Source organism: Doryrhamphus excisus, chromosome 11 (assembly GCF_030265055.1).
Source record: "Doryrhamphus excisus isolate RoL2022-K1 chromosome 11, RoL_Dexc_1.0, whole genome shotgun sequence".
NCBI lineage: Eukaryota > Metazoa > Chordata > Actinopteri > Syngnathiformes > Syngnathidae > Doryrhamphus > Doryrhamphus excisus.
In genome coordinates, this window is record NC_080476.1 from 16,919,230 (window position 1) to 16,945,772 (window position 26,543).

At 42.4% G+C, this 26,543-nt stretch overlaps 2 protein-coding genes across 8 annotated transcripts; both read left to right on the plus strand.

Annotated features, from left to right (window-relative positions):
- The first annotated feature begins 8 nt into the window (after positions 1–8).
- Positions 9–19,581, plus strand: LOC131138137 (rap1 GTPase-activating protein 2-like). 6 transcript variants are annotated; one of them, XM_058086797.1, is made up of 25 exons: positions 9–292; positions 4,462–4,497; positions 9,701–9,785; positions 9,993–10,028; positions 11,413–11,460; positions 11,687–11,719; positions 12,107–12,325; positions 13,156–13,259; positions 13,396–13,474; positions 13,592–13,645; positions 13,730–13,813; positions 14,810–14,910; positions 14,964–15,093; positions 15,171–15,326; positions 15,743–15,814; positions 15,877–15,963; positions 16,062–16,208; positions 16,277–16,381; positions 16,472–16,563; positions 16,916–17,020; positions 17,198–17,285; positions 17,368–17,434; positions 17,569–17,639; positions 17,720–17,749; positions 18,239–19,581. In XM_058086797.1, the coding sequence occupies exons 1-24, from the start codon at positions 249–251 to the stop codon at positions 17,726–17,728; spliced, it is 2,052 nt and encodes a 683-aa protein (XP_057942780.1). In that variant the 5' UTR covers positions 9–248; the 3' UTR covers positions 17,729–17,749; positions 18,239–19,581. The 6 variants fall into 6 exon arrangements, with proteins under 6 accessions (XP_057942780.1, XP_057942779.1, XP_057942778.1 ...); XM_058086796.1 differs by having other exon boundaries at positions 10–292; positions 11,416–11,460; positions 17,717–17,749; positions 18,239–19,580; XM_058086795.1 differs by having other exon boundaries at positions 10–292; positions 17,717–17,749; positions 18,239–19,579.
- Positions 19,582–19,696: 115 nt separating this feature from the next.
- Positions 19,697–26,278, plus strand: ncbp3 (nuclear cap binding subunit 3). 2 transcript variants are annotated; one of them, XM_058086791.1, is made up of 13 exons: positions 19,697–19,950; positions 21,284–21,349; positions 21,417–21,522; positions 21,600–21,725; positions 21,796–21,915; positions 21,991–22,130; positions 22,657–22,765; positions 22,852–22,951; positions 23,101–23,210; positions 23,478–23,790; positions 23,901–24,049; positions 24,137–24,316; positions 25,345–26,278. In XM_058086791.1, exons 1-13 carry the CDS (start codon positions 19,768–19,770, stop codon positions 25,656–25,658), a joined length of 2,016 nt encoding a protein of 671 aa, XP_057942774.1. In that variant the 5' UTR covers positions 19,697–19,767; the 3' UTR covers positions 25,659–26,278. The 2 variants fall into 2 exon arrangements, with proteins under 2 accessions (XP_057942774.1, XP_057942777.1); XM_058086794.1 differs by having other exon boundaries at positions 25,348–26,278.
- Positions 26,279–26,543: the final 265 nt, after the last annotated feature.

The following is a 26,543-nucleotide window of genomic DNA, read 5'->3' on the forward strand; positions in this document are numbered from 1 at the left end:
CATCCCTCCTCCCTTCCCATCACCCCCTCCTAGGCTGCGTGCAGTGAATTGAAGTGAAAGAAAGAAACATTAACAGAGAGGGAGGAGACTCTGCGGGAGGTGGGGGGGAAAGGAGGTGGCGAAAGCGTGTGAAGGACGGCGTCTCTCACGGTATTTATAGCCGGCGGGATGAGGAGATAGGAGGAGAGGAGAGGAGAGGAGAGAGAGGGAGCACCCAGACACAATAAAGAAGAGGACAAAGAGAGACGATGCTGAGGAGGAAGAGGAGTGTGTCGTTCGGTGGCTTTGGGTGGTGAGTTGAGCGTTTTTGGCCTTTTGTTGACAGCGGGGATGCTCACTTCACTGCCTCACACACACACACACACACACACACACACGCTCCTCTTCTCAGGGTCTTTGAGTTCCTTTCCAGTTGTGTCGCAATGACATCACAGCACCATCACGGTAACATCTGCTTTTGGGATGGGTACGCCTCACATGCAGCCCCATAACAGTGACTCCGGTGTTTTTTATGACTATTTTCTCTGAACTAAAGTTAGTTAGGACCCAAAATGTGTCCCGGGTTGTTTTGTGAAATAGTTGAATATAGTAGTTGAATCATTGTACCCATAGTAAACAATAGACATCCGGCATCATAGATTGATAGATACATAGATGCCATTTTTTTTTTACAATATGTACATTTTTGCCATCATAAAACCGTCATAACTGTACTGAAATCCCCCCCTAAATATTAACTTTAAAGACAAAGGCATAATGTAGGGGTGATTGAAACTGTCACACAAATAGAAAGAAGTTAATTGCTGCACTGTGTAATGCAGGGGTCTCAAACTCAATTTACCTGGGGGCCACTGGAGCTAGGGTCTGGGCAAGGCTGGGCCGCATCAGGTTTTCCAAAAAAAAACCCCAAAAAAAACGCATCTATTAAAAACAGAAAAATATACAAACTTTTTCAGTGGTTTGGTTCCCGATTTTCTACAATAAAAGCTCTGATAAAACATTCCACTGTTCTTAATTTGTATTTTTCTGCACAAAATAAGATGAAAATAAATAAACAAATCAAGAATAAAGAAAATCAATCAATCAGTAATAAATAAATAAATATAATAATAATAATAAAACAGCAAATAATAAAAACTTAAGAAACCACATATAGTTGGTGGGTAGACAAATTATTTTTTTCAGATTAAAATGAACAAAGCATTATTAGAGCCCTGTAGACATGACAAAACACGACTATAGTCACATTTATACTCTTTTTATTTACAACATATTGCGCAACTGCAGGGTCTTGAGACACATGCTAACTCGCAAACTAGAGAGCTAGCGACCTAAACGGTAGCCTTCAAGTTATTTCCTTTAAACTTAAAAAGCCAAAAACTTACCACTTCCACACGGATAGGGAGGATAACTATTAACAGTTATTTAACCTTTAACATGAACATTAATCAAACGTAATAATTTTTTCTGGGTACATGATACCATACAGCATCCATATCAAACTTGCGCGAGCTGCACTAACATTAAACTTTCATATCAAGGCGGGGGCCTCAAACTAGTGTCCTGCGGGCCACATTTGGCCCGTGGGCCGCGTGTTTATAATGCATCCATCCATCTTCTTCGGTCGAATATGCCCTGAAGGGGGATGACCAGGAGGCATCATGACCAGATGCTCGAGCCACCTCATCTGGGTACTCTCAATATGGAGTCTTTCCCGGATCTTTCCCGTGCTTCTCACCTTCTCTACAAAGGAGAGCCCAGCAACCATAAGGAGATAACTCATTTCAGTGGCTTGTACCCGCCATCTTGTCTGTTCAGTCACTACCCAAAGCTCATACTGGAGGTGTAATGTAGAAAAAACATCTTAAGTGACAGGGGTCTGTTCCAGTGTTGCAGAATACAACAAATGTTGGGGAAAAAAAGTGGAAAAATGTCAGCTTTTACAGGCAGTGTAAAAAGGACTTCATGCAGGCAGAAAATTACCGTCCCCATATTCCGATTTGGTGGGGTTTATAAAGAACACAGACATGGAAAAAATAGGTGGAAAAATGCCAGCCTTTCCAGGCAGTGTGAAAGCTAAACTAATCACTAATGATATCTTTGTCACCTCCAGCAACAAGTTAGCAAACAATTAACGGAGGCGGAAATGTTTTTGTTGGTAATTGTCGTTGCAGCTGCTTTGTGGGTGATTTTGTCTTTTCAGCAATAAATGGAACAAAGGTGTAATTTACAGCTGGGGAGAAATAATTGGTGTTTTACCAAATCGATGAGAAGTGATGCTCAAGGGTGGGGGAAAAAAAAAGAAAAAAAAAGCTGCTGTAGTTAATAAGCAACATGTAGTGTTCTAGGGATTTGGAGCACTAATACAAAGTCCTGCTGTATGTTGTTTAAATGGTAACTAAGAATGTTACTATAGTATACATTGTGTTATTCTTTTCCGCTGCCTGTGCTCCACCTTGTACTAAAGGTTTCAAAATAAATCTAGATTTGTATTTAAATGTACTGTTTTAGTTCAGAAAAAAATGGATCACATTAGCAGCTGTCTGTCACTGTCATTTGACGACATCTCAGAGAGAACAATGTAGAAAAAAAAGTGTGGAAACTGTTACACAAGCCTTCTCACCAGCCCTCCTTTGCTTTCTACACCTCCCTGTTTCCTTCTATACATTTTTTACCTTATCTCTTCCATACCATATGTTGTCTCCCTATACATAATTTCTCCCTGTTCCCTCTCACTGTAGCTTCATTCCTTCGTCGTCTACATCGGTGCAGAGCTAATAGAGTTGCGTTATTGAATAATGCAAGAGCAGCTTCAGGGAAACAGATGAAGTAGTCCATGTGCAGTCTACCCACACCCCTATTGGCTCCACTGGTTGTTTGATTGCGATAATGTACCCTGAGGCACACCTGCACCATGTAATGAGATCTGGTACACAAAGTGTGCAAATGGTTATGATTGTATCACACTAAGGTTACAATGTGCTGCCGTTCTTGTGTAGCTAAATAAACCAAACTGCATCTCGTCGGCGTGTCAATGTCAAACTAAAGTGTTAATGTTTACAGCTGAGTTAAATATCCAACACTGGGAAACATTACAAAGTCAGATGCAGCCGAACGTGGTAGAATTTTTATAGTTCAATCGTAATTTCATGGAAAAATATGCCACACAAGACAAACAAACAAATCAAAACCTTCTCTCGGTTTTTATTTACAGGATTGTGGTGGAGGCAAAGTGTGATGATAGCCATAGAACTAGGGATAAACAATTCATATAACAATAAGAATCAGGGTTAAACATTAGACCAGATTGGATTGCTAACAAATAGTCCATATTTAGTATTCATTACTGTCCGTTGAGCCTTTTACTTTCTACACTTGTATGGCAGTTTTACCAAAGTTTAAACATTGCCTGCACAGATAATAAAGGCCACAGTTTGACCCTGGAACAGATGTACACTATTTCCCATGGGAGACACCGATAGTGAACTTTGGAGGTTCCTATGTACTAGAAAAGCGTTATGATAATTAGGGATGTCCGATAATTATTGGTGCCGATAATTATCAGCATGAAAATGCGATATCGGTATCAGATATCGGTATGTGATCATAAAAAACAATTAAAAAATGCTGTACACAACACATATGTGTCATGTGTTGCTATCGGCTGATATCAGTATCGGAAATTGAGAGTTGGACAATATGAGCATATTGTTTTTTGTTAAAAAAGCCAAAATCTGACATCCCTAATGATAACCATAGAACCAGAAATGCGACTTACAAAAGTACAGTATAAGCTATACAATTAGCAACATTCATTCATTTTCTATCGCCTATCCCAGCTGTCTTCGGGCGAGAGGCGGGGTACACCCTTGACTGGTCGCCAGCCAATCACAGGGCACATATAGACAAACAACCATTCACACATTCATACCTATGGACAATTTGGAGTTGCCAATTAAGCATGTTTTTGGAATGTGGGAGGAAACCGGAATACCCGGAGAAAACCCACGCGTGCACGGGGAGAACATGCAAACTCCACACAGAGATGGCCAATGGTGGAATTGAACTCGGGTCTTCTAGGTGTGTGGCCTGTGTGCAAACCACCCAGAAATATTCAGAAGTCCAGAAGTATTATTAAGAAGTGTTATTAACAATAACATTTATCTACAGGTTTGTTTCCTGTTTGTGTTGTTGTATTGCCATTTTTAGCCTCCAATTCTGTCTGTGATTTAATAGGGAGAGGAGGGGAAGGGGGTGCGCAGCACTTTAACAAATAGTGCTTTTATTGCTTTACACCTCCGCAGTCGCACCTCTCCTCCACTCTGGCTGCTAAGGTTAATCGAGTATGCGGATGTTAATACGTCCTTCACACCTCCAACTTGTCTTAATGCACTTCCATCCCTGCATCATTGAGTGTGTGAGTACATTTTACCTTAACTACATGTCTTTTTCTCCCCGCAGGATTGACAAGTCTTCCGTCAGTGCCCTGAGAGCTCGGTGAGTGACGCAACCTCCATGTTATGTAACATAAAAATAATATTTTATGGTTATTACAAATGTAACATATCATTATGTAAGTTTGAGTGGGAAAAGTGTTTTTTTTTTGTCCTAAATGAAAAAATAGCACTAGATCCTTGTCTATTCGCCGCTTGGCATTCGCTCCTTCACAAATTTGTAGATTTATTTTTTTCAGAACTGTAAAGAATTCATTTTTTTATGGTTGCAATAAATGAAGCTGAGGGCGCTGTGTCACAAGTCAATCGATATTTTCCAGCAGGAAGATGATTTGACAAGACGGCATAGGCGATTTTAAGGCTTATATTAGGGAGGATGGGGTGGAGGGGTGTATAAAGATCATATTGTAACATCTATAGTACCTGGATGTAGTAAGGATGTATAGAGGAGGTAGTCAACATCTTTAGGCAACCGTCATCCGAACCAGACCAGAACAACATCAGTAAAATAACCATCCTCACGAGGGTCACAGGGGGCATGCTGGACCCTATCCCAGCTGTCTTTGGGTGAGAGGCGGGGTACACCAACCAAACACAGGGCACATATAGACAAACAACCATTCACACTCACATTCATACCTATGGACAATTTGGAGTCGCCAATTAACCTAGCATGTTTTTGGAATGTGGGAGGAAACCGGAGTACCCGGAGAAAACCGTCACATGCACCGGGAGAACATCTAAACGAGGGTGGAATTGAACCCCGGTCTCCTAGCTGTGAGGTCTGCGCTTTCTAAAATATATATGGATTCATTGAGTTATTATTTGTTGCTATGGTTGTTATTAAGTGCATGCTTTTACTTGCATGATCGTTAGAGATCTAGCGCCCTCTGTGGTTAAATTTGGTACTGCAGCACAGTGGTGCTCTAATGAGATAAAACCAGAAAGTGTGGAAAAATGCTGCAGGGAAGAGATGAAAGTAACAAAAAAAATCATACAGCTATTTGGTCACCTTTACACATACATGATCTTCATGATTTTGGTGTGATAACATAAAAAACATATTTTTTATTTTTTTGTCAATACAATACAAACGTCGGTCATATTGTTTTATATAAAATGTAAACAGTCACTTAGAGTAAGCAATAGAGAGAGAAAGAGAGCAAATGGGTGGTGAGGGTGGGAGAGAGTCGCTGCGTCTCCTCAGAGTGGGATGCTCAGTTACCGACGGCAACAGAACAATGCTGCATGATCACTGGTGAGTCTGCCATTAGTCTTATCATATCCCATCTGTGTGTGTTATTTCGGGACAGAAATGGTTGTCCTTGTTCAACATTAACAAGAAATGTGCACGTTTTTGATGTCGTCTGCGTGAGTGATGAGTTAGTCTTTAAAGGAGTGAGTTAGTCACAAATGCAAATGGCAAATTCTTATCCAGCCAGCAAAACATTGCAGTGTCAGGTAAAACTTATGTGTTATTGTATTGCTTTCTTTGTGCAGCACAACCCAATATTGCTTTTATTGTGGGGGGGCATTTTTGACAAGAAAAACACAAGGCTGTGCTCCCTTCACCCCGTTTGACTGTCTCTGTGTGTGTGTGTGTGTGTGTGTGTGTGTGTGTGTGTGTGTGTGTGTGTGTACTGCCGCTATAAAGAGTAGACCGCCTGTTTGTCTAGAAACAGAAACAAGCAGAGTGTTTTTCCCCCCTGCTGCTGCTGTCTATGTTATTATTTGTTGTTTTCTTCTTCATGGGGGTATTTACTCAAATAAATAATTTACCACCCAATGAAAGCAATAACCATCCCTAAAAATAACCACCAAAGAACAGACAGCATGTCTGCAGAGGATGAATGCCCTTGCAGGTGGGGCAGATTTATGTGTATGTGTGTGTGTGTGCGCGTGAGCTCGTGCGAGTGTGTAAATGGCGGTGTTCCAAAAGTGACATAAGTATGTGTGCATGTGTGTGTGCGCGTGCGATGATATGCATATTTGATGAAGAAAAAGCATCCAAAAAATATTAACATGAAATAAAAGACATCAGTTCTTGCTGATAAAATAATTCTAAAAAAAAATTAAAATTAAAAATTAAAATCACAACTAAAATGGCATTTTAGCCAAAAAAGTCGACCTAAAATATCTTCTTTGTCTGGACCTTGCTTTTAACTTAGACTTAGCTTAGATTTCAGATTTTCAATATACACTGGACAGCTCATGATTTGCCATATTCTCCTGGGATCCAAGGGAAATATATCTTTCAATATCATTTTTTTTATAATTGCCTGCCTCTCTGGAGCCTAAATGGTCACCAACAAATGTGGCGTTCCTTTTAGAGGCATTGCTAGCCACATAAACAGAGAAGCAGAGCTTGGGTGAGAGCAGAGAGCTTATCTAGCTTATAACCACGCCCATATAAGGAAGTCCACTCCTCTGTGACATCACAACGGCGCAGTTCTACGACGTCTTCTGAAACCGAGCGTTTTGAGACATCCCAAACTTCTTTCAGGGCTCACTTCCAAATACGAAAATTTTATATCTGAAACTTTGTCATGGTTCAACACGAGAATACAACATTCTAACTACATTTATAGGTCAGAAAAGTGGGAAAAGCATATTAGGTCCCGTTTAAAAAAAATCTTTTTAGTTTGCATTTCATGTCCACCATTAGCTATGGTATGTCAGGAGGCAGTTTCTTTTCTATGTAATGAAAATGAACATCTTGCATGGCTGCAGTCTACCATCTCCGGCATGTTCTTGGCCACATATTTCCTTAACGATGCTTCTGGTTGGCGAATTTTGTTACTCATACTATTCTCTTGCCAGTGTGGTCACGTCCAGATGCGGTATAAAGTCTGGACACTGTTCAGTGTTCTTTGCTGATTGGTTAAACAATATGTCATCAGACAGACATCAGGCATTTGTGGACATCAACCCTAAAGAAATAAGCGATATCACGCAAGGTTCATCCCTTGGTTCTGCTTGTCATGCGTCATGCGGTCGCTGATGCTCACATCTGGACCTGAAATAGTCTTTCTTCAAACATTTTCAGGATCTTCTAACTTGTTGTTGTACCATTTTGTAGTCTCTTTTCAATCGATTGTCATCATCAGGCATTTGGGACATGCTTTTTTCTTATGGTTCCAGTTGAGCCTGACTCAACAGCGCCTCTGCTGGTTGCCACCAAGTATGCCACGTCATCCAAGACTGTCCCAAGGCTGTGGAGCTTGTGTTCCATGTTAGGATTGGCCTTACGGGGACATTGTGTTAACACAACATAGTCAGACAGGCAGATCAGCTGTGACACACAGCTGTCTGTGGAGATAATGAGCGTGTACTTCAAATAAAAACTGATTTTTGTATTTTTAATTATAGTTTGCAGTGGTGTAGAACTGCATTAGTGGTTTTATTTTGTTATTGAACAGTGACGGTTTGACAGTTTGCAGTTCCACACCACTGCAATAATAATAAACATGTTTGTAAAAGCAGAATTTGTATTGTATCTCATTAATACATTGTTCCTAATGAAGTGACCTCATTTTAGCCCTCTTCCTAACGGTCAAAATGACCATTTTAGACAAATAGCAACCTGTCCTTTCTCTTACATAAAGCCCCTCACCCTGACCTTTTCTCCCTCAGCAGGCCTCGTGTCGCCAGCTTCTCATCTCTGTGACCTTTTTGTTTGTTCATCGTTCCTCTTGCTTTTTTTTTGTCAGCATTGTCACAAAAAAAACCCAAAATATGTTTCTGTCTGGTTGTTTTACCAACTAGACAAAAATACGTTTGGAACACATCAGCACATTTCTTTGATATTTTGTTTGTCGTTTATCATCTGGATCATGTTGCTCTCTTGCTTATGGTCTTTAAGGCTTAAAAAAAATCCTACATGATTTTCATTGTGTCCTTTGCCTGAACTCATTCAAGGTCTGCTGACCTGCTTTTATCTTTTTCCTGGAAATGTCACATTATCAACACCGCAGGGAGCACTGTTACTATTAGGGGCTGCACGGTGACCAAGTGGTTAGCACGCATGCCTCACAGCTAGGAGACCCGAGTTCAATTCCACCCTCGGCCATCTCTGTGTGGAGTTTGCATGTTCTCCCTGTGCATGCGTGTGTTTTCTTCGGGTACTCCGGTTTCCTCCTACATTCCAAAAACATGCTAGGTTAATTGGCCACTCCAAATTGTCCATAGGTATGAATGTGAGTGTGAATGGTTGTTTGTCTGTATGTGCCCTGTGATTGGCGGGTCACAGGTCCAGGGTGTACTCTGCTTCTTGCCAGAAGACAGCTGGGATAGGCTCCAGCACCCCCACAACCCTCGTGAGGAAAAAGCGGTAGAAAATGAATGAATGAATGAATGAAATTGTCCATAGGTACATATGAATGTGAGTGTGAATGGTTGTTTGCCTATATGTGCCCTGTGATTGGCTGGCCACCAGTCCAGGGTGTACCCTGCTTCTTGCCCGAAGACAGCTGGGATATTCTCCAGCACCCCCGCGACCCTCATGAGGACAAGCGGTAGAAAATGAATGAATGAATGAATGATTTAATCTGGAGAAGTGTAGCCGATGCAATTATAAGCAGTCCAACCTGCCACAGCCTGAGGAGATGGATGTTTCCTTCTGGCTGGCTGGAGGAGTTGATTACATTGTGTGTGTGTGTGCGTGTGTGTTGTTGGCTTTCTATGTTTGTGTTTTCTTGACACCTTCCTTTCCGAGACATCTTTCTTTAGGGAAGATATTTTGGCAAGAAAAATGCTAGGGTGTGCTCCTTGCACCCCGCTACGCTCTCTCTCTCTCTCTCTCTCTCTCTCTGTGTGTATGTGTGTGTGTGTGTGTGTGTGTGTGTGTGTGTAACATGAAGTCATCCACAGTTGCATCTCAGGAGGCTCTGGGCAGATTGAAGCTCTATCTTTAGAGACACACTCATCGTGCCGCTGTGACAAGTATAATGATGATGATGTGCAATGCTTGGATAAATCAGGGCATATACACACAACACACACACACACACGCTGTGGGGAAAATATTCCCCATAGTAAAGTTGACTTTCGGTGGTCTTTACCACGTTTGACCATCATGCAAATGGACAAAATGACTTATTTCACATTATAAATGACAATTTGGGAACACTGAATGCAACATTGTATTATGTATATTATGTATTATATTATGTATTATACTGTATACAAAAAAACAGCAGCACTTGATGAAACAGAAGCAGTTCAGGACCGTGTTTTTGTCCTTCCAGCAAACAGGAGCTCCTGGCTGCCTCCAATGGTCCCGAAGCCGACTGTCCCCCCTCGCCGCCCCGCACCGCACCCCCCACCACCAAGGTAAGCCAACATTATGACTCCCCTATTATAAATGTATGCTATACATTACCCACAGTTAAGCAGTTTCAGACCCATCTGTCTTCAGTCATTTGTGTACTCAGTTGCCATGGTGACATGTTGACATGTTGACCATGTGACACCGAAATAGAACAATAGCGGATAATCACAAGCGAACATTTCAAAGCTGACACTGATCTCTCTTAACAGTCCACCCATTTCTTTGACATGATGGACAAGATGGAGGTAAGGATTTTTTTTTTATCACAGCAGTGAAGGAATAATTAAATGGAAATCCTGTAGAAGTGCCAAACCAAAAAAATCAGTCAATGAATTAACAATAAACTTGTAAAATTATCCGTTTAGGATAAATAAAATGTATGCTGGTTTACTATTATTGTTATGTTTGTGTATTACTATTATTATTATTATTATTATACTACCGTCCCATATGTGCAATAGCTAACAATGGTTACTCAGATTATAAAAATTAAATTTATATGTATTATTAGCTTTCCTCCTGCAAGAGGATCAGAGATAAGCTCAAACCAAAATGTTGCAAGGCTGACATGGTATTACCTTACTGTATGCAGGGGGGTTCCTCCAGCTGCCTCCAGGGCTCCAACGTTCAAACGTACTGCTAGCATTATATGTCGCCTCTGCCTGCTTTATGTATGACGACATAACACACACCATGCGCACCAGTTATGTTTGTTAATGATAGCAATTTAGCAGAGTAACGTGAGCTATTATTGATGATTTTACAACTTTTTTATCATACATGTGAACATTTTTTTGACTATATGGTCCATATCTGTTTTATTTGTCTCAAAAAATGTCCAAAAACTGTCCAATCAGATTGCGCTGATGTAACTCATAGCCACCAGAGGGCATATTCTCACACTAGCAAGGGACAACTGCACCATGATGCTGTGTTATTAAAGTCAATAAATATATATCCATCCATCCATTTTCCTCCGCGGGGGCAGCAGTCTTAGTAGGGAAGCCCAGACTTCCCGATCCCCGGCCACCTCCTCCAGCTCCACCGGGAAGACACCAAGGCGTTCCCAGGCCGGGCTCTGAGACATAATCCCTCCAGCGTGTCCTAGGTCTGCCACGGGGCCTTTTCCCGGCTGGGCATGCCCGGAACACCTCACCAGGGAGGTGTCCGGGAGGCATCCGGACTAGATGCCCGAGCCACCTCAACTGACTCTTCTCGATGTGAAGGAGAAGCCTCCCGGATGACTGAGCTCCTCACCCTATCTCTTAGTATAAATATAATAATGTATAAATATATACATTCTTTATATTTTAGCTCATTGACAGCACTCCGAGCATTCATATACACTTTGGAGTGGATCGATATATGTCTCCCGTTTCTATTATATAACCAGATCCACGCCGGAGTCTAATGAGCCGTTGTAAAGGCCAAACACAACCTCCTCACTCTCTGGAGACAAACAAACTGTGTCAGTTTTTATTTTTAAACCCTCATTAGCTCCACTGCTAGCGCAGCTTACACGCGCAGATCAGAAAAGCGACAACAACAACTCCCGCCGCCAAGGTGACTGCACCTCGCCAGAGGCCCCGCTTTTGTGAGGTTTGACTAAAGCTGTCATGTGTGATGCAGCAGGTTCCAGAAGCTGCAGAGATGAAGGCCGTCCCTCCGAGGCAGAAGGCACGTCAGTCAGTCTGTCCGTTCCTCATGCCCACCATCCACTTTAATTTACTCACATGTTATGTTCAGGCTAGACTGTTTTTTTTGAGTTCTTGTGTGTTTTTATTACAACAGCCGTGAGAAAAACTGTGCCGTCACGTTTTTCATCTCATTGTTTGACTTGGCTTTTAATGCGTCAGAGTGGAAACGTTATTTGTGTGACAGCTGTCTCTCTATCCTCAAACAGGACGACTACATTCCCTATCCGAGTATCGAGGAGGTGAGGCTCTTCCTTATGAATATCATTCATTCATTCATTTTCTACCACTTTTTCCTCACGAGGGTCGCGGGCATGCTGGAGCCTATCCCAGCTGTCTTCGGACGAGAGGCGGGGTACACCCTGGACTGGTCGCCAGCCAATCACAAGGCACATATAGACAAACAACCATTCACACTCACATTCATACCTATGGACAATTTGGAGTCGCCAATTAACCTAGCATGTTTTTGGAATGTGGGAGGAAAAAACCCGGAGAAAACCCACGCATGCACGGGGAGAACATGCAAACTTCACATAGAGATGGCCGAGGGTGGACTTATGAATATCATTTAAAAAATAATCTTGCTTTCATTGAAGAGATGCTCCACTGTTTTTGTGTGGATGCAGGTGTTAGAGAAGGGAGGCCCCTACCCTCAGGTCATCCTTCCCCAATTTGGAGGATACTGGATCGAGAACCCAGAGCAACCTCCCCCGCCCGCGCCTCCTCCCACCTCCAAAGAGGAGGAGGAGGAGCGACGAGCAGAAGCTCGGGACGCAGGCTGTGGGTATCGCCTGGAAGAGACCAACGAGGCCGCACGAGCATACAGGAAGTACTTCTTGGGCAAGGTGAGATTACGGACTTTAACGTGGAGCATCAGATTTTGTGGATGTTTGCAACCCGACCCTAAAAGCTAAAGGCATCTGTGATTTCATTAAATGGGAAATAATGACGCTTTACCAAGATACCGGCTTTTGTAAACCTCTTGGAGGCACATTTTGTACTTCTCAGCTGCCGTTTTGTTAATAATCGTAATATTTGGTAAGGTCAAATCTACAGGTACAGTTTGTTTTGCGAGGGAACGGGAATGACTGAGTCATATAGAGCAGCTACACACAATAACCCACACAGAAAACATTTTAGATCTTCCAGTATCTGCACCTATTCCAGCCATATTTCCTTTCAGTTGTGCTTCCTGCAAAATTGGCCTGTTTTAATTTATTCCACCCACAGCCCGCCTCTGGGCATGCCCACTCCACTGTGATTGGTCACACGCCCAAAGTGCTTCCTATCAATGAACCATATAAGGAAGTCCTCTCCTCTGTGACATCACAAAGGGGCAGTTTAACCACGCCTTCTGAAACCGAGCATTTTGAGCCATCACAAACGTCTTTCAGGGCTCACTTAATTTATGACGTTTGACACCCTGAGACTGAGACCGAAAGATGGAAAAAGTAAAAGATGAAAATATTAGCAAATTTTCCAGAAAATTCTTCCGTGATTTGTCGAAATATTGACTACTGCTCAGTCAGTCCTGGATCAAAACCAGTCGTCTTATATGCTGCCAAATGCTCTGCAATTTCATTTCACAACACTACAAATTAAAACCGACTAAATTGGAGCACGAGAAAGTATTTCATGACATGATTGATTAAAATATCGTCACTGTCTCTTACAGGAACATTTAAACTTCTCTTGCTCGTCCAGCAGTGTGGGAAACCTTCTCCTGTCCGTAAGACATGAAGAAGACAATCAGCAGGAGCACCTTCACGTCATCATCCGGTACATACATTGTTCCGTACATTGAAAGCCTTGATTGACAAGTGTGTCCCAGTATTTTTGTCCATACATTGAATAGGAGTTCATCGTATAGCTCTTGGTGATGGGTATTAGCAAGTGTGCTGTTCTGCTCCATCAGGTCTCGAGTGAAGACAATCTATCAGCACTTGTCAGTGACTGATTTGCCAGATATCCCCAGTGTCCAAGAGCTGGCTAAGGTACACAAACACACACACACACACACACACACACACACACACATATAGAACGTCCATCTTCTGATGCCTGCTTTTGGTGATCAAATATGCATCTTCATGTGTGTCCTTTTCTTGCAGCTGCTGTGTGACGACGCAGCAGGTCTACGTTTCACTCCTGTCCTATACCCGAAGGTTTGCTCAAACACTTTTAACAGGATTGACAGGACAGACTGATTGACAAGACAATTTTTTTTTGTTGCTCATGTCTGTCTCAAGGCATCCCAGCTGATTGTCAATTACGACGAGCATGAGGTGAACAGCACGTTCAAGTTTGGAGTCATTTTTCAATGCTTTGGACAGGTAAGTCATGCAATACTTCATATGTTATGGATACACAGATTGATATATATATAAAATATAGAAGATTTTTGGCTCACACGGTTATTAAATACATTTACAATTCGGTTTTAGACATTACACATGCTGGATTCATAGCTTAGCTAGTCTTTTCTTCCCCTGCAGAAAGCACCATTAAACCACTTTTTGTGGTGACCATTAAAAATTAATTCATTCATTTTCTACCGCTTTTCCTCACAAGGGTCGTTGGGGTTGCTGGGGTACACCAACCAATCACAGGGCACATATAAACAAACAACCATTCACACTCACATTCATACCTATGGACAATTTGGAGTCGCTAATTAACCTAGCATGTTTTTGGAATGTGGGAGGAAACCGGAGTACCCGGAGAAAACCCACGCATGCACGGGGAGAACATGCAAACTCCACACAGAGATGGCCGAGGGTGGAATTGAACCCCGGTCTCCTAGCTGTGAAGTCTGCGTGCAAACCACTCGACCGACCATGCAGCCCCACCATTAAAAATAAAAACTATTCAATTTAATAAATCAGTAAATATGTTTTTGTTTTTGTTGGGCGGCACGGCGGTCGAGTGGTTAGCGCGCAGACCTCACAGCTAAGAGGATCAGTGTTCGATTCCACCATCGGACATCTTTGTGTGGGGTTTGCATGTTCTCCCCGTGCATGCGTGGGTTTTCTCCGGGTACTCCGGTTTCCTCCCACATTCCAAAAACATGCTAGGTTAATTAGCGACTCCAAATTGTCCATAGGTATGAATGTGAGTGTGAATGGTTGTTTGTCTATATGTGCCCTGTGATTGGCTGGCGACCAGTCCAGGGTGTACCCCGCCTCTCGCCCGAAGACAGCTGGGATAGGCTCCAGCACCCCCACGACCCTTGTGAGGAAAAAGCGGTAGAAACTGAATGAATGTTTTGTTGTGCAAATAGGTGGGCTACTTCTTCTGTATTGATATTTGACCATGTGGATGTCTGTCAGGTTTCCGAAGAAGAGCTGTTCAGAAACAACGAGGAAACGCCGGCGTTCCAGGAGTTTCTTCAGCTTTTAGGAGACACCGTGGAGCTGCAGGACTTTAAAGGGTCAGTAACAGGTTCATCTGCTCTCTTCAGACACTGAATGTTCCCATTTTCAGGTTTCGGGGAGGTCTGGATGTGTCCCACGGCCAGACCGGTTCTCAGTCCGTCTACACGGTCCACAGGCAGCAGGAGATCATGTTCCACGTCTCCACCAAGTTGCCCTTCACCGAAGGAGACACCCAGCAGGTAACAAAGTACAAATTAAGTACTCATCTTAATCACAACTGGACAAAGAATGATGATTGTCTTTCATCTGTCTTCAGCTCCAGAGGAAGCGCCACATAGGGAATGACATTGTAGCTGTGGTGTTCCAGGAGGAGGCCACACCCTTTGTCCCAGACATGATCGCTTCCAACTTCCTTCACGCCTTTGTCCTTGTGCAGGTGGCGGATCCATGCTCTGAGAACACAAGCTACAAGGTACAGATTAGTACAGAGTATACTCTTTTTACATGCTCCTTTGCATATACTTGTGGTGTTCCCCAGGGCTCCTTTTTAGATCCTTTGTCATTGTTGTTTTATTGCTGATTATTTTCAAACACAATTCAAATCAAGTTGCCAATATTCCACCTTCAAATGTAGTATCAGAAGCCTGTTCCACGCAGAGATGAAGTGAGTCTTGAGTGTTAAACTTAACACCCTTAGCGTTAGCTAAGCTTTACACACGTCAGGCATTGTCATGTCTGATTATTGTCAGGTTAACTTCATCCACGCTTGCTACACACAGCTGTGGCAATATCTTGCCTAAAAGGCACCGGCGGATTTTCTGTTTCTGATATGTTTGTCTGAGGCTCATGCTATATTACTGATTATAACTATGATCCTTTGATTGACAGGTGTCTGTTACAGCACGGGAAGATGTACCAGCATTTGGCCCAATGCTACCAAATCCATCTGTTTTTAAGAAGGTGAGAAAATGCTAAATTGTTTAGTCACTACGAAGAAATGTGATATTATGTCATATTTTCAGGGTCCGGAGTTTAGGGAGTTTCTTCTAACTAAACTCATCAATGCAGAGCTGGCGTGTTACAAGAGTGTTCGATTCGCCCGACTGGAGGTAATCCTTAATTATTGAGGAAACAGCCTGTTTCTGTACATTTGCGGGGTTCCACTTGGGTCCTTTCTAGATCATCATTATTTCAATTGTTTTATTAGGAGCGGACTCGGGCTGCGCTTTTGGACACCCTTCAGGATGAGCTGCAGAGACGCTCCCAGAGAATGCTGGGATTGACAGCGAGTCTCGATGACGAGGCTCGAGCTGAAAATGGACATGCCCATGGAGGTCTGCTTGAATCCATCAAGGTATCTAATTTAAAAAAAAAATGTGATTCCTGTCTCCATTGTTTTAACTTTCTTCTGCCTGGTTTCAGAGGGCCATGCGAGGGCGAAGCGTTTCCATGGAGACAATGTCAAGGGGCGGTGCGGGTCTGCCTACAAGTCTGAGCGGAGGGGGGTTGGCACACAGTAGCACTGAGGTGATAAATGTTTTTTTTTTGTGTGTTGAGTTGTTATATATCTCATTCGATTTTAATTAAAGTGTTAATTGGTTTATGTGTGTTTATCAGTATTATGTGAAATCTCCGGTGAAACGACGCTCAGGTCTATTCCCTCGATTGCTGAGTGTTGACAGCCAAACAGACAAACACAGCCATAGAAGGTAACCTCATTATCTCAGAATGGAATGGAATGGAATGGAATGGGAATGGTCTTTATTGTCATTATACAAGATGTACAACGAGATTGGAGAGCTTCTCCTTTCAGTGCAGTAGTCAAGTCAAAAAAAAGTATATAAAAGTAGAGTAAAAAAGACAATTTAAGAAGATATATACGAGATATATACAAGATATCCAAAATATACACATAGTATTGCACAGGAGCATATGCAGGAGCAGACATATTGCAGATATATTAATTTTAGTGCAATGATGAATGGGTCATATTAAATAACCTATAAAACAGCCAGAAAGACAACACTCAATGCTTTCCTGTGTATAATGTGCTTGATTTAGTTTCCTCGGTGACCAGAGGAGCTTCGACAGTTGCCCGCAGACATTGGAGGTCAAGGCGGAGCTGCCATCCAATCCCAGCTCTCCAGAGGCGGGACAACGAGACAGGTGTGTGTATATCAACTATCATAGACTCCCCAAATTGTTGTTTCCCTGGCAAAGTGTCATCATTAATCACCAGTAGGGGTTGCATCGTGGTTGTCTACGACCATACATACATTCTTGCTTACATGAGAATTCACATGTATACATCAAACGTGACTACCTTTCCTTTTTTTTTTTCAGAATTTGCATGAAAAAAGATAGCGGTAAAATTTCCAGATCGACTTCCAGCACATGCAGCTTCAGCCTCCCTGCTGATGACGCCCACCTGGTTAGACACACACCATTAACAACTCTTGTATCTAAACGTATTAATGCATGTTTTATTTATGTTTTATTTTATGTGTGTGTAGCTCGTCCATCCCGTGACAGGAGAGGGTCAAAGTTCAAGTCCGCTCACCGTCTGTCGAAGCCCCACAGGTAATTTGAACAGCACACGCTGAGGAATTAGCAAAATGTCAAATATTTACATATTTACATTTGTATGTGTTTCCTTACAGCTGCTTGATATCCTCATCTTTTTTTTCTCCCTTTTTTTTCCTCCCCACCTTCAGAGATGAAGAACAAAAACTCCCCCCGAGCTAACCTCAAGTTTCGTTTTGACAAGTTGAGCCACTCTGCTGCAGTAAGTCCCAATATTGTATAATATGTATTCAGCCATGTTTATTTTGTTGTTTACTTTGTTGACTTCTCTGCTGTTAGCAGGGACACTAGACATGCACGGACAAGGAAAAGGTACGTGCAGGATTTCTTTGTCAACAGGCCTCATATTATTGGAAATGTATTTTTTTAATTTAATTTTTATTTGTTGAACAAATAATTCACATCTTAATATCTTTCACAGGGGTGTTTTTTATTTAAAAAAAAATAAACCAATCCCACATTCTAAGAAATATTATACATGTATGTGATGAATTATTCCAATCATTATTATTATTCCAATGGACAGCAATTGACAGCAGGTGCGTGGGACCAGAAAAGTAAAACAGGAATTAGCCAGGACAGAGCGAAAGCGGAAGCAATATAAAATAACAGCACGCCACCCAGAAATAAGACATAAAAAAGGAACCAACATTAAAAACTTAATTAAAAACTTAAAAACCATGACACTTTTACTAATGCTGTCTCCGTAAACTCCACTGCAAACAGCTTTACAGATGCCATGTCTTTTTTTTGGGTGTATTGTACATGCGGCCTGTCTGATTCTATTCTTTCACTTTTTAGAACCTGAGCGTGTTCAGCCACCATCACTGAAGACGAGGACAACGACACAGCGCACATGCTAAGACTTTTGCTATGTGACTCGAATCATTCCATCACTTTGATCACGTTGTGTTTCGGTCCACGGAAAGGGCAAATTCATGAGTCCATAAGGCGGAAATAACGCTGATGATGTCATAATAGCGCCACCTTCCCCTCAGCAGCTTGAAGACACGTATATAAACTGTTTACCAAGTTGAAGAGGCTCAAGCAAGAAGGCTATCTGGCTGAATCATGCAAGATGTAAGAGGAGGAGGGCGTTTTTTTGTGTTACATTTTCAATATCTGGTACAATTACTCAATTACAATTATACAAATGTTGCAGTAAAATGATTGAAAAGTGACATTAAGAGACAGTCACAGCACCTTAGAATCCAAAGCAATGCATTTAAGCGAATACTAAGGGAATTCTTTCATCAATAATAGCAGTACAACTGCCACAGATGAATGCATTATATTGAAAAATCAGGGATAATGATGACAAGAACTGAAAGTGGAAAACTATTTTTGTGTAAAATGTAGTAATAAAATAATATGCAGTACTTTCCCACCACAAATGGCCATACTTTTGTCATTTAAAATTCAAATGTACTTCCTTGAGCAAAACGTCTAATTGCACACATAGACGACAATACACATTTTCCTCAATTACCCTAGATTTGCCTTTATTTGTTGGACACTGCTGTAAGTCATGCAAAAACTACATGTTGAACTGCCGTTTGAAGCAAAAACCAAAAGAAAGGGGATAGAAAAAATACGATTTTGCACTAAAAATGCTTCTATGTGGGCTATTATGTGTACAATAAACATCCATGATGTTAAAAAAATAGCTGTCTTTGCACTGAAAGCACAAAGTCTCTTATGTTCCTGAATGCTGTCCATACATTTGTGTGTCTCAAGGGGATTATAAAATGTAGCATGTTTCTGTCCAGTGTCCCTTCATCCTGACACAACAATATATCAATTCTCCCATGTAGAAACGTTCAATTGTGAATTTTTCTTTCAATAAAGAATGTCCCTGATTGTTTCCATGAATCCAAAATGAACTGTAAAGCAGTAAAATGCAACATAGCTACACTTTAAGGCAACATAATTCAATAAAATGATTGTCACGTTCAATTGTATTGGAACGAAATGCTTGTGTTGTGCTGTTCGGAATTCCGGTGTTCATGAATGCATCTCTCCTTGAGTGTGATTGGTGGATAATGTTGCCATTGCTGGTGTGTGCGGGCTTGAGAGTGTGGCGTTTGGATAGAGCCTTTTGGCGTATCGGTGGAGAAGTTAAGCCAGCGTCGGACTATAACAGTCATTTCATGTACAAAGTCTTTTATTAAATCTTTGAAAGTAATTTACGATCTGTTTTGTTTGACACTAAATAAAATATGGGAGCTGTCCTTCCTGCCTTATTGCTACGTCCGATTGCCTCGCAGTCCGCAAACGCAACATTGAAACACCAACGAAGAAGACGCAAGAGCACAGTAGCCAGCAGTGTCATGGCGGCAGCGCGCAGCTTACGGGTGTCGGTGAAATCGGACAGTGGCTCTGACCGCTCCGAGTCCGAGTCGGACTCCGAGTCCGACAGAGGTACCCGCGGGGCCGAACCCATGGAGGTGGAAGAGGGGGAAGTGGAAGCGGACGACATCTCCGTCAACCGATCCCTGAAGGAGCTGCTGCCGGTGAGTGCCCCGGGTTGGGCCTGATCAGACTCGGCGCTGGCGTCTTCTTCGTCCCGGGGAGGTGTGCGGGGTAGCTGGCTTAGGGTAGAAGCGAACGCCGACTCGGAAGCAATAATGGGGAAATGAAAACTTCAGTTTACCGCATGTGAAGTGGATTTAGTTACTTTAACGCGTAATTAACGCGTTCCTTTCACTTGTTGCTGTTAGCATCTTGTGGAGTTGCCACCAAACTACTCGCATTTGGAAGATGATCTATCTTCACATGCCCTTTAGCCCCTGGTCTTTCGTGACCACCGTGGTCAAATCAGTCCTGTCCCCAGTCTACCATTAATACGGCTTGCTTAAAATCGGCTATTTTAGTAGCGTTCAAGAGGTGCATGGAATTATGTATTGCTAAAAATCAACTTCCTGTCTACAACTTGTGTTCAGTTCAAACCTTGGGAGTACCGTAATCATATATATATTTTTTAATGTTAGGTTTGTAAATAACTCAAATTAATTTATTGTGAATGTGAGTCAATTTTGAAAATAAGAAAAATAACATTTAAATTTCAACCATTTCAACCATGATCATCTTCTCATCGTGAGTCAGTATTCATTCAATGGTTTGAATTTGATGTTGTGTTTTATACATTGGGAAATATATATATTATTATAAGGTCCACCAGCAGCCAACTTCTCAACCGGTTTGCCAGAGTGAGAACGTGAGCCGGTCCATGAGTTCAGAAAGTGGGGGACCATTGGTATAGAACAGGGGTCAGCAACCCGCGGCTCCAGAGCCGCATGTGGCTCTCCAGCCTCTTTGTTGCGGCTCCCTTTGCAATGCTTGAATATTTTTTAGCACCCGTGTGGTGAAAATGCACGTCTTTGTTATGAGTTTACAAAAATCCAACTTTGTGTGAGACCATGAATGCATCCTGACTGAGTTCTGACTGGTGACTGAATGAGCATGGAGCGAAATGAGAAGGGAAATGAGTAATACTTTGAGTTATTAATTATTATTAATGAGTTATTTGACGATTCTAAAAAATAAATTAGAGCTCATTTAAAAACAAAAGTTTATCTCCAGTACTAGCAAGAGTACTCCAACTCGTCTTTTTTTTTCCCTCCAATGTTGTTTTAAACATACAACGTTTTGCGGCTCCAGGCTATTTTTCTTTAGTGGGCAAGTGGGTGAAATGGCTCTTTTCATAGTAAAGGTTGCCGACCCCTGGTATAGAAGATCTTTAATTAGTTTATTCGCTGAATGTTCTTGCTCCTATCCGATCTTTGACTCAAATTTTTGCAATAGGTCCTAAAAAAATAGCATAGCGCTAATTTTCTCTGTTTGTAGGATACGAGCAGGCGCTATGAGAACAAAGCTGGAGCCTTCATCACCGGCATTGACGTTAATTCGAAGGTAAACAATACTCATCACACGTACACGCAGTGCTTAATGATTGACACTCTGGTTGGGTCTCCATCAGGAAGCCATTGAGAGGAAAGAGAAGCGAGCGAGGCGCTTTCACTTTCACGGCGAAGTGAGCGCCACTCAGCGTAACGTTTTCCTGGATAAAGATGCCGTGAAGAAGGGTAAGAGGATGATCTCACCTGACTTCCATATTTTTTAGGTTTTACTGACTTCTTTTGTTGGCTGAACTTTCCTTCAGCTATTCCCAAAGTGCGACTGGAGGCAATTTACATCACAGGCGTCGATGACATGAGCACACAGGAAGTATTTGGGCATTTCATGGAATATCCCCCCGCACACATTGAGTGGATCGACGACACTTCCTGTGAGTACCCTCCCTGCCCCGCCCTTCTCCACACTCTTTACAGTCAAATGAATACCTGTTTGTCTTCTAGGCAATGTGGTTTGGCTGGATGACGACACAGCCATCAGAGCTTTCATCAACACCAGCAGGATGCCTGATCCGGATGCGGTTGCCACGGATACAGAGCGAGCTAATCAGACGGGCAAGCCCAGTAAGTAAGAAGGGTAGTAACGGTTCACTAAACCACGTAAAGGGGGAAAATGTCTGACGCCGGGTTCAATCGCAGGTGGTCGGGGTCACAGGTCAGATGAAGAGGATGATGATGAAGAAGAGGGTGAAGTAGATGAAGATGAGGCAAAGAAGAGTACTGAGGAGATTGCGAAAGAGAGCGACGGGGAAGAAAAGACAAAAGTGGAGGCCGGTCAGGTAAAAGATTTTTGGTTTTGCATTTTATATCAAGTGTTCGTTAGTTAGGCTGCACGGTGGTGCAGTGGTTAGCACGCAGGCCTCACAGCTAGGAGACCCGAGTTCAGTTCCACCCTTGGCCATCTCTGTGTGGAGTTTTCATGTTCTCCCCGTGCATGCGTGGGTTTTCTACGGGTACTCCGGTTTCCTCCCACATTCCAAAAACATGCTAGGTTAATTAGCGACTCCAAATTGTCCATAGGTATGAATGTGAGTGTGAATGGTTGTTTGTCTATATGTGCCCTGTGATTGGCTGGCCACCAGTCCAGGGTGTACCCCGCCTCTCGCCCGAAGACAGCTGGGATAGGCTCCAGCAACCCTCGTGAGGATAAGCGGTAGAAAATGAATGAATGAGTTAATTAGTTCATCTTTTTTTACACTTGTATGGCAGTTAATCATCTGAAGATGTTACTTAAAGCATTATTTTTGTAGTTAATCAAGCTTCGAACACTAATGGCGTCCATTACTATTTTTTTTTTTTTTTAAGGGGGATGACCTGTCAGTCGCCGAGAGAGTGTCTCTGCTGAGGAACGACCTGCGTCCCGCCATCAAACCTTTCAAAGGAAACAAACTCTTCCTACGCTTTGCCACAGAAGGTCTTTTCTTTTACGAATACATCTTTTCTCTACTAAGAGTAAAGAGGTGCTTCTCAATGTTAAATGAGACTTTCTCTCCTTTTCAGATGATAAGAAGGAGCTGGGTGCTGCCCGGCGCAGTCGATACTACATGAAATACGGGAACCCAAATTACGGAGGCATGAAGGGGATCCTTAGCAATTCCTGGTGGGTGAATCGGATGATGCCTTCGCCTGGCTCAGCAATGTGGACTTAACCACTATAACGCTGCATATGTCATATGTTAAGAAGGTTTAAATTAACAGCTTTAATCATGATTGTATCTTTTGTGATTTTCTCCCCCACCCCCCACCCAGGAAGAGAAGGTATCACAACAGACGCATCCAGAGAGACGTCATCAAGAGTAAAAAGCCTCTAATTGGAGACAGCATGGGACACACTCCACCGTACACCCACCGTCACTCTGGTAAAAAACAGCCTGTGTAGCACTGTTGTTTTAATTTGAAGCATCAGGCTAAGCTTTTTTTGTGGGATTCTTGTTTGAAATCCTAAAGCAAGGGTGGGAAACCTGTGGCCCTGGGCCAAGCCATTCTAAAACCAAACAAAACATCACATGAACTGGTATAAAAACGTCTAAAATGTGGCATCAAATGAAAAACTGTTCTGTTGTTTTTGCGTACAAACACATCCATCACCAATGTGGATTTATGACTAACTTCTCCCTCACCTTCAGCTGACCTTGTCAACCTACCCGAGGAGCCCATCAAGGAGGAGGAAGAAGAGGAGGAAGACTATGGTGACGAGGACATGGACTCCGACGACCGGGTGGTGGAGTACAAGGAGAAAGGAGACAAAGGGGTTACCACCCCGCGCCCATCGGGCGTAGGACTTCGTAGCAGGGTGGAGCGTTCCCCGTCACCCTGGTCCGAGTCGGATGAGATGGACTACGACCTGGAGCTGAAGATGATCTCCACGCCGTCGCCCAAGAAGAGCAAGAAAATGACCATGTACGCCGATGAATTGGAGGCACAGCTAAAGAGCATTCGGTGAGACATGCATGAGACATATTGTGTTCAAGTTAGTACCGGGATTTATATTTCCTCACCGGTTGTGTTCTTCCTTATGTAATCTATTTTGATTGCCCCCCCCCATGCAGGAACCGGGTCGGAGAATCAGCATCACAAAGCAGGCCTAAGTCCCCATCGCCCAGCAAGGTGATGGACGTGCGGCAGCTGCTTGAAGAGAAGAGACAGGGGCTTTCTCAGCAAAGACAGCACCCTCCAGTGGCCACCAGCGGCAGGACAGGTAAACCCACAATTTAAAAAATGTCATTGCCCTTTTTTTTATGTGTGACATCGACATTGTTTACATTTATTCATTTATTATTTGTAGATGTACGACAGCGACTTGGGAAGAGGCGGTACTCTCCTGAAAGGCAGCGCTCTCCCTCCCCCGTCTCCCAGAGAGACACACCCCCCACCAGAGAACCAATCAGAGACGTGCACCGCCGACTTGGTGTGGTTAGCCGGGATGGAGGTCTCTCTTCCAAATCATCCAAAGACAGAAAGACAAGTAAGGACGTCAGTGTGTTGTACTAGTAAATAATTCATACTTTGGTAAGACTTTAAGTTAAAATATTTTATTTGTTGAATGAGTGTCCTTTCGGTAATGACACAATAAAGTAGCAAAATACTATACATCAGGGGTCTCAAACTCAATTTACCTGGGGGCCACCGGAGCTAGGTTCTGGGTGAAGCCGGGCCGCATCAGGTTTTAAAAAAAAAAAAACCAACCCAAAACGCATTTATTAAAAACTGGAAAAAAAATCAATAAAAAAACTATCTTCAATGCTTTTGCTTCTGCTATACCCTACACTTTTTCAGTACTTTGGTTCCGGTTTTCCACACCAAAATATCTGTTAAAACATTCCACTGTTCTCAAATATCTTCATTTTTATTTTTGTATACACAAAATAAGACAAAAAAAATAAAAGAAACAAATTAAGAATAAAGACAATAAATCAATCAATCAATCAGTAATAAATAATTAAAATAATAATAAAACAGCAAATAAGAAAAACGTAAGAAACCACATACAGTTGGTAGAGAAATTATTTTTTTCAGATTCAAATGTACAGTATTAACAGTTATTTAACCTTTAACATGAACATTAATGAAACTTAATCATTTGACCCAATTAGAAAGTTAGCATCGTACTCAGTTCCATCTGGGAGCAGCGTCGTAACTTTAACAACATGTTTGATGAGATGCTTTATCTTGACGTGTATTTTCCGTTTTATTCCAAATCATTTCCTGCATTTATTTGTACCCAGCGTCATAAGCCTTTAGCTTCATTGCTAATCCAAAGCAAAACAGGGCTGGGGTAACAGGGTAGGGTAACAGTATGGGTGGGGCAAAATCATGTTAATTGTGTCCAGTGTGCACACAGCTTTAAGCTGTCATTTCAACGTTAAACTTTGGTATCAAGGTGGGGGCCTCAAACTAGCCGCGAGTTTGAGACCAAAGAGCTATTTATTTATGAAAACAAATAGTCTGGTCTTAAAACTGACATGCAACAATTGAGTCAATTTCCTGTTTAAGCAGGTAGCCTGTGGAGTCGACTGGGCTCCGCTGACAATAACAACAATGTAGGGAGCAGAAGGCGCAGCGGGTCGTCGGGCCTCTTCTCGTCCTCACAAAGCAGCAGTAGGCAGAGAGGAGATGCAGAGGAGGGAGACGTAGAGGAGGAGGAAGGCGAGGAAGAGGACGACTCGACTCTGCAGAAGATGTGGGGCGCCATGATCAAACAGAAGCAGGAGCGCCTCACTCACAAGATGAAAAAGAGTCGGCTGGACAACCTGCCGTCGCTGCAGATCGAGATCAGCCGAGATAGCAGCGAGGACTCGGACGCTTGAGACAGATGCTGGAATGAAAAAAAACTTTGTGTGGAAATTCCTGTTCATGGATTACCAAGTGGGCTTTGGACGCCTCCCTCCGGGCACATTGAGGTCCAACCCTGGCCTTTCTGTCACATGTTGTTTTTGTGTTTCTTTTAATACGGAACATCCAATATTTGTTTTGGGTGACATTTCAACCTTCCTTTTTTGTATTTTTAAATCATTTTTCTGTGGAGAACTTTGTTCATGACACAGAGAACATGACGTTTGTAGCGCATATACATTCCCATTGCATATGTTTGATCACAACGATCTGTAAACACGTTGATAAGATCATTAGACACGTGAACCATTTACCATGACTGCAACATCTCAAGTGGGACCTCATGTTTTACTTTGTAATCGTAAAATAATACCAAAACAAGGCGACTTTCCTCAGTTTGTAGTTGTACCCGTTATGATCAAGATTCATTTTCTTTTCTACATCAAAACTGGTTGATAAATCGGCATCAGAAGACATTGGAGTCAGCATGTTTGTCTTTGCCACAAACTGCAGCTAAATAGAAGGGAAATCGCTGGGTTCATTATCTCACAATTGATTGTAGTCAAACCATTAAAACAATGTAGACTCGCCTGAACTACTTTGTGATGTATCAAATTCAAACACGATTTTAGTCACTCGGTAATGGTGGATTTAGTTTATTTACAGTGAACCATAATCGTGTTTTATTGTCAGAAACGTCGTCTTACACTTTGTTTTAATGAGGGCAGTAAGACGCGAACGTGTTTTGATACTCCTAACCGGCAGGGGGCAGCATATTACAACCAAAGCTGCTTGCTTGATACGAAACTAGTGAGACCATAGGCATTATGTCCGAAATGTTTACTACCATAAAACCAAAG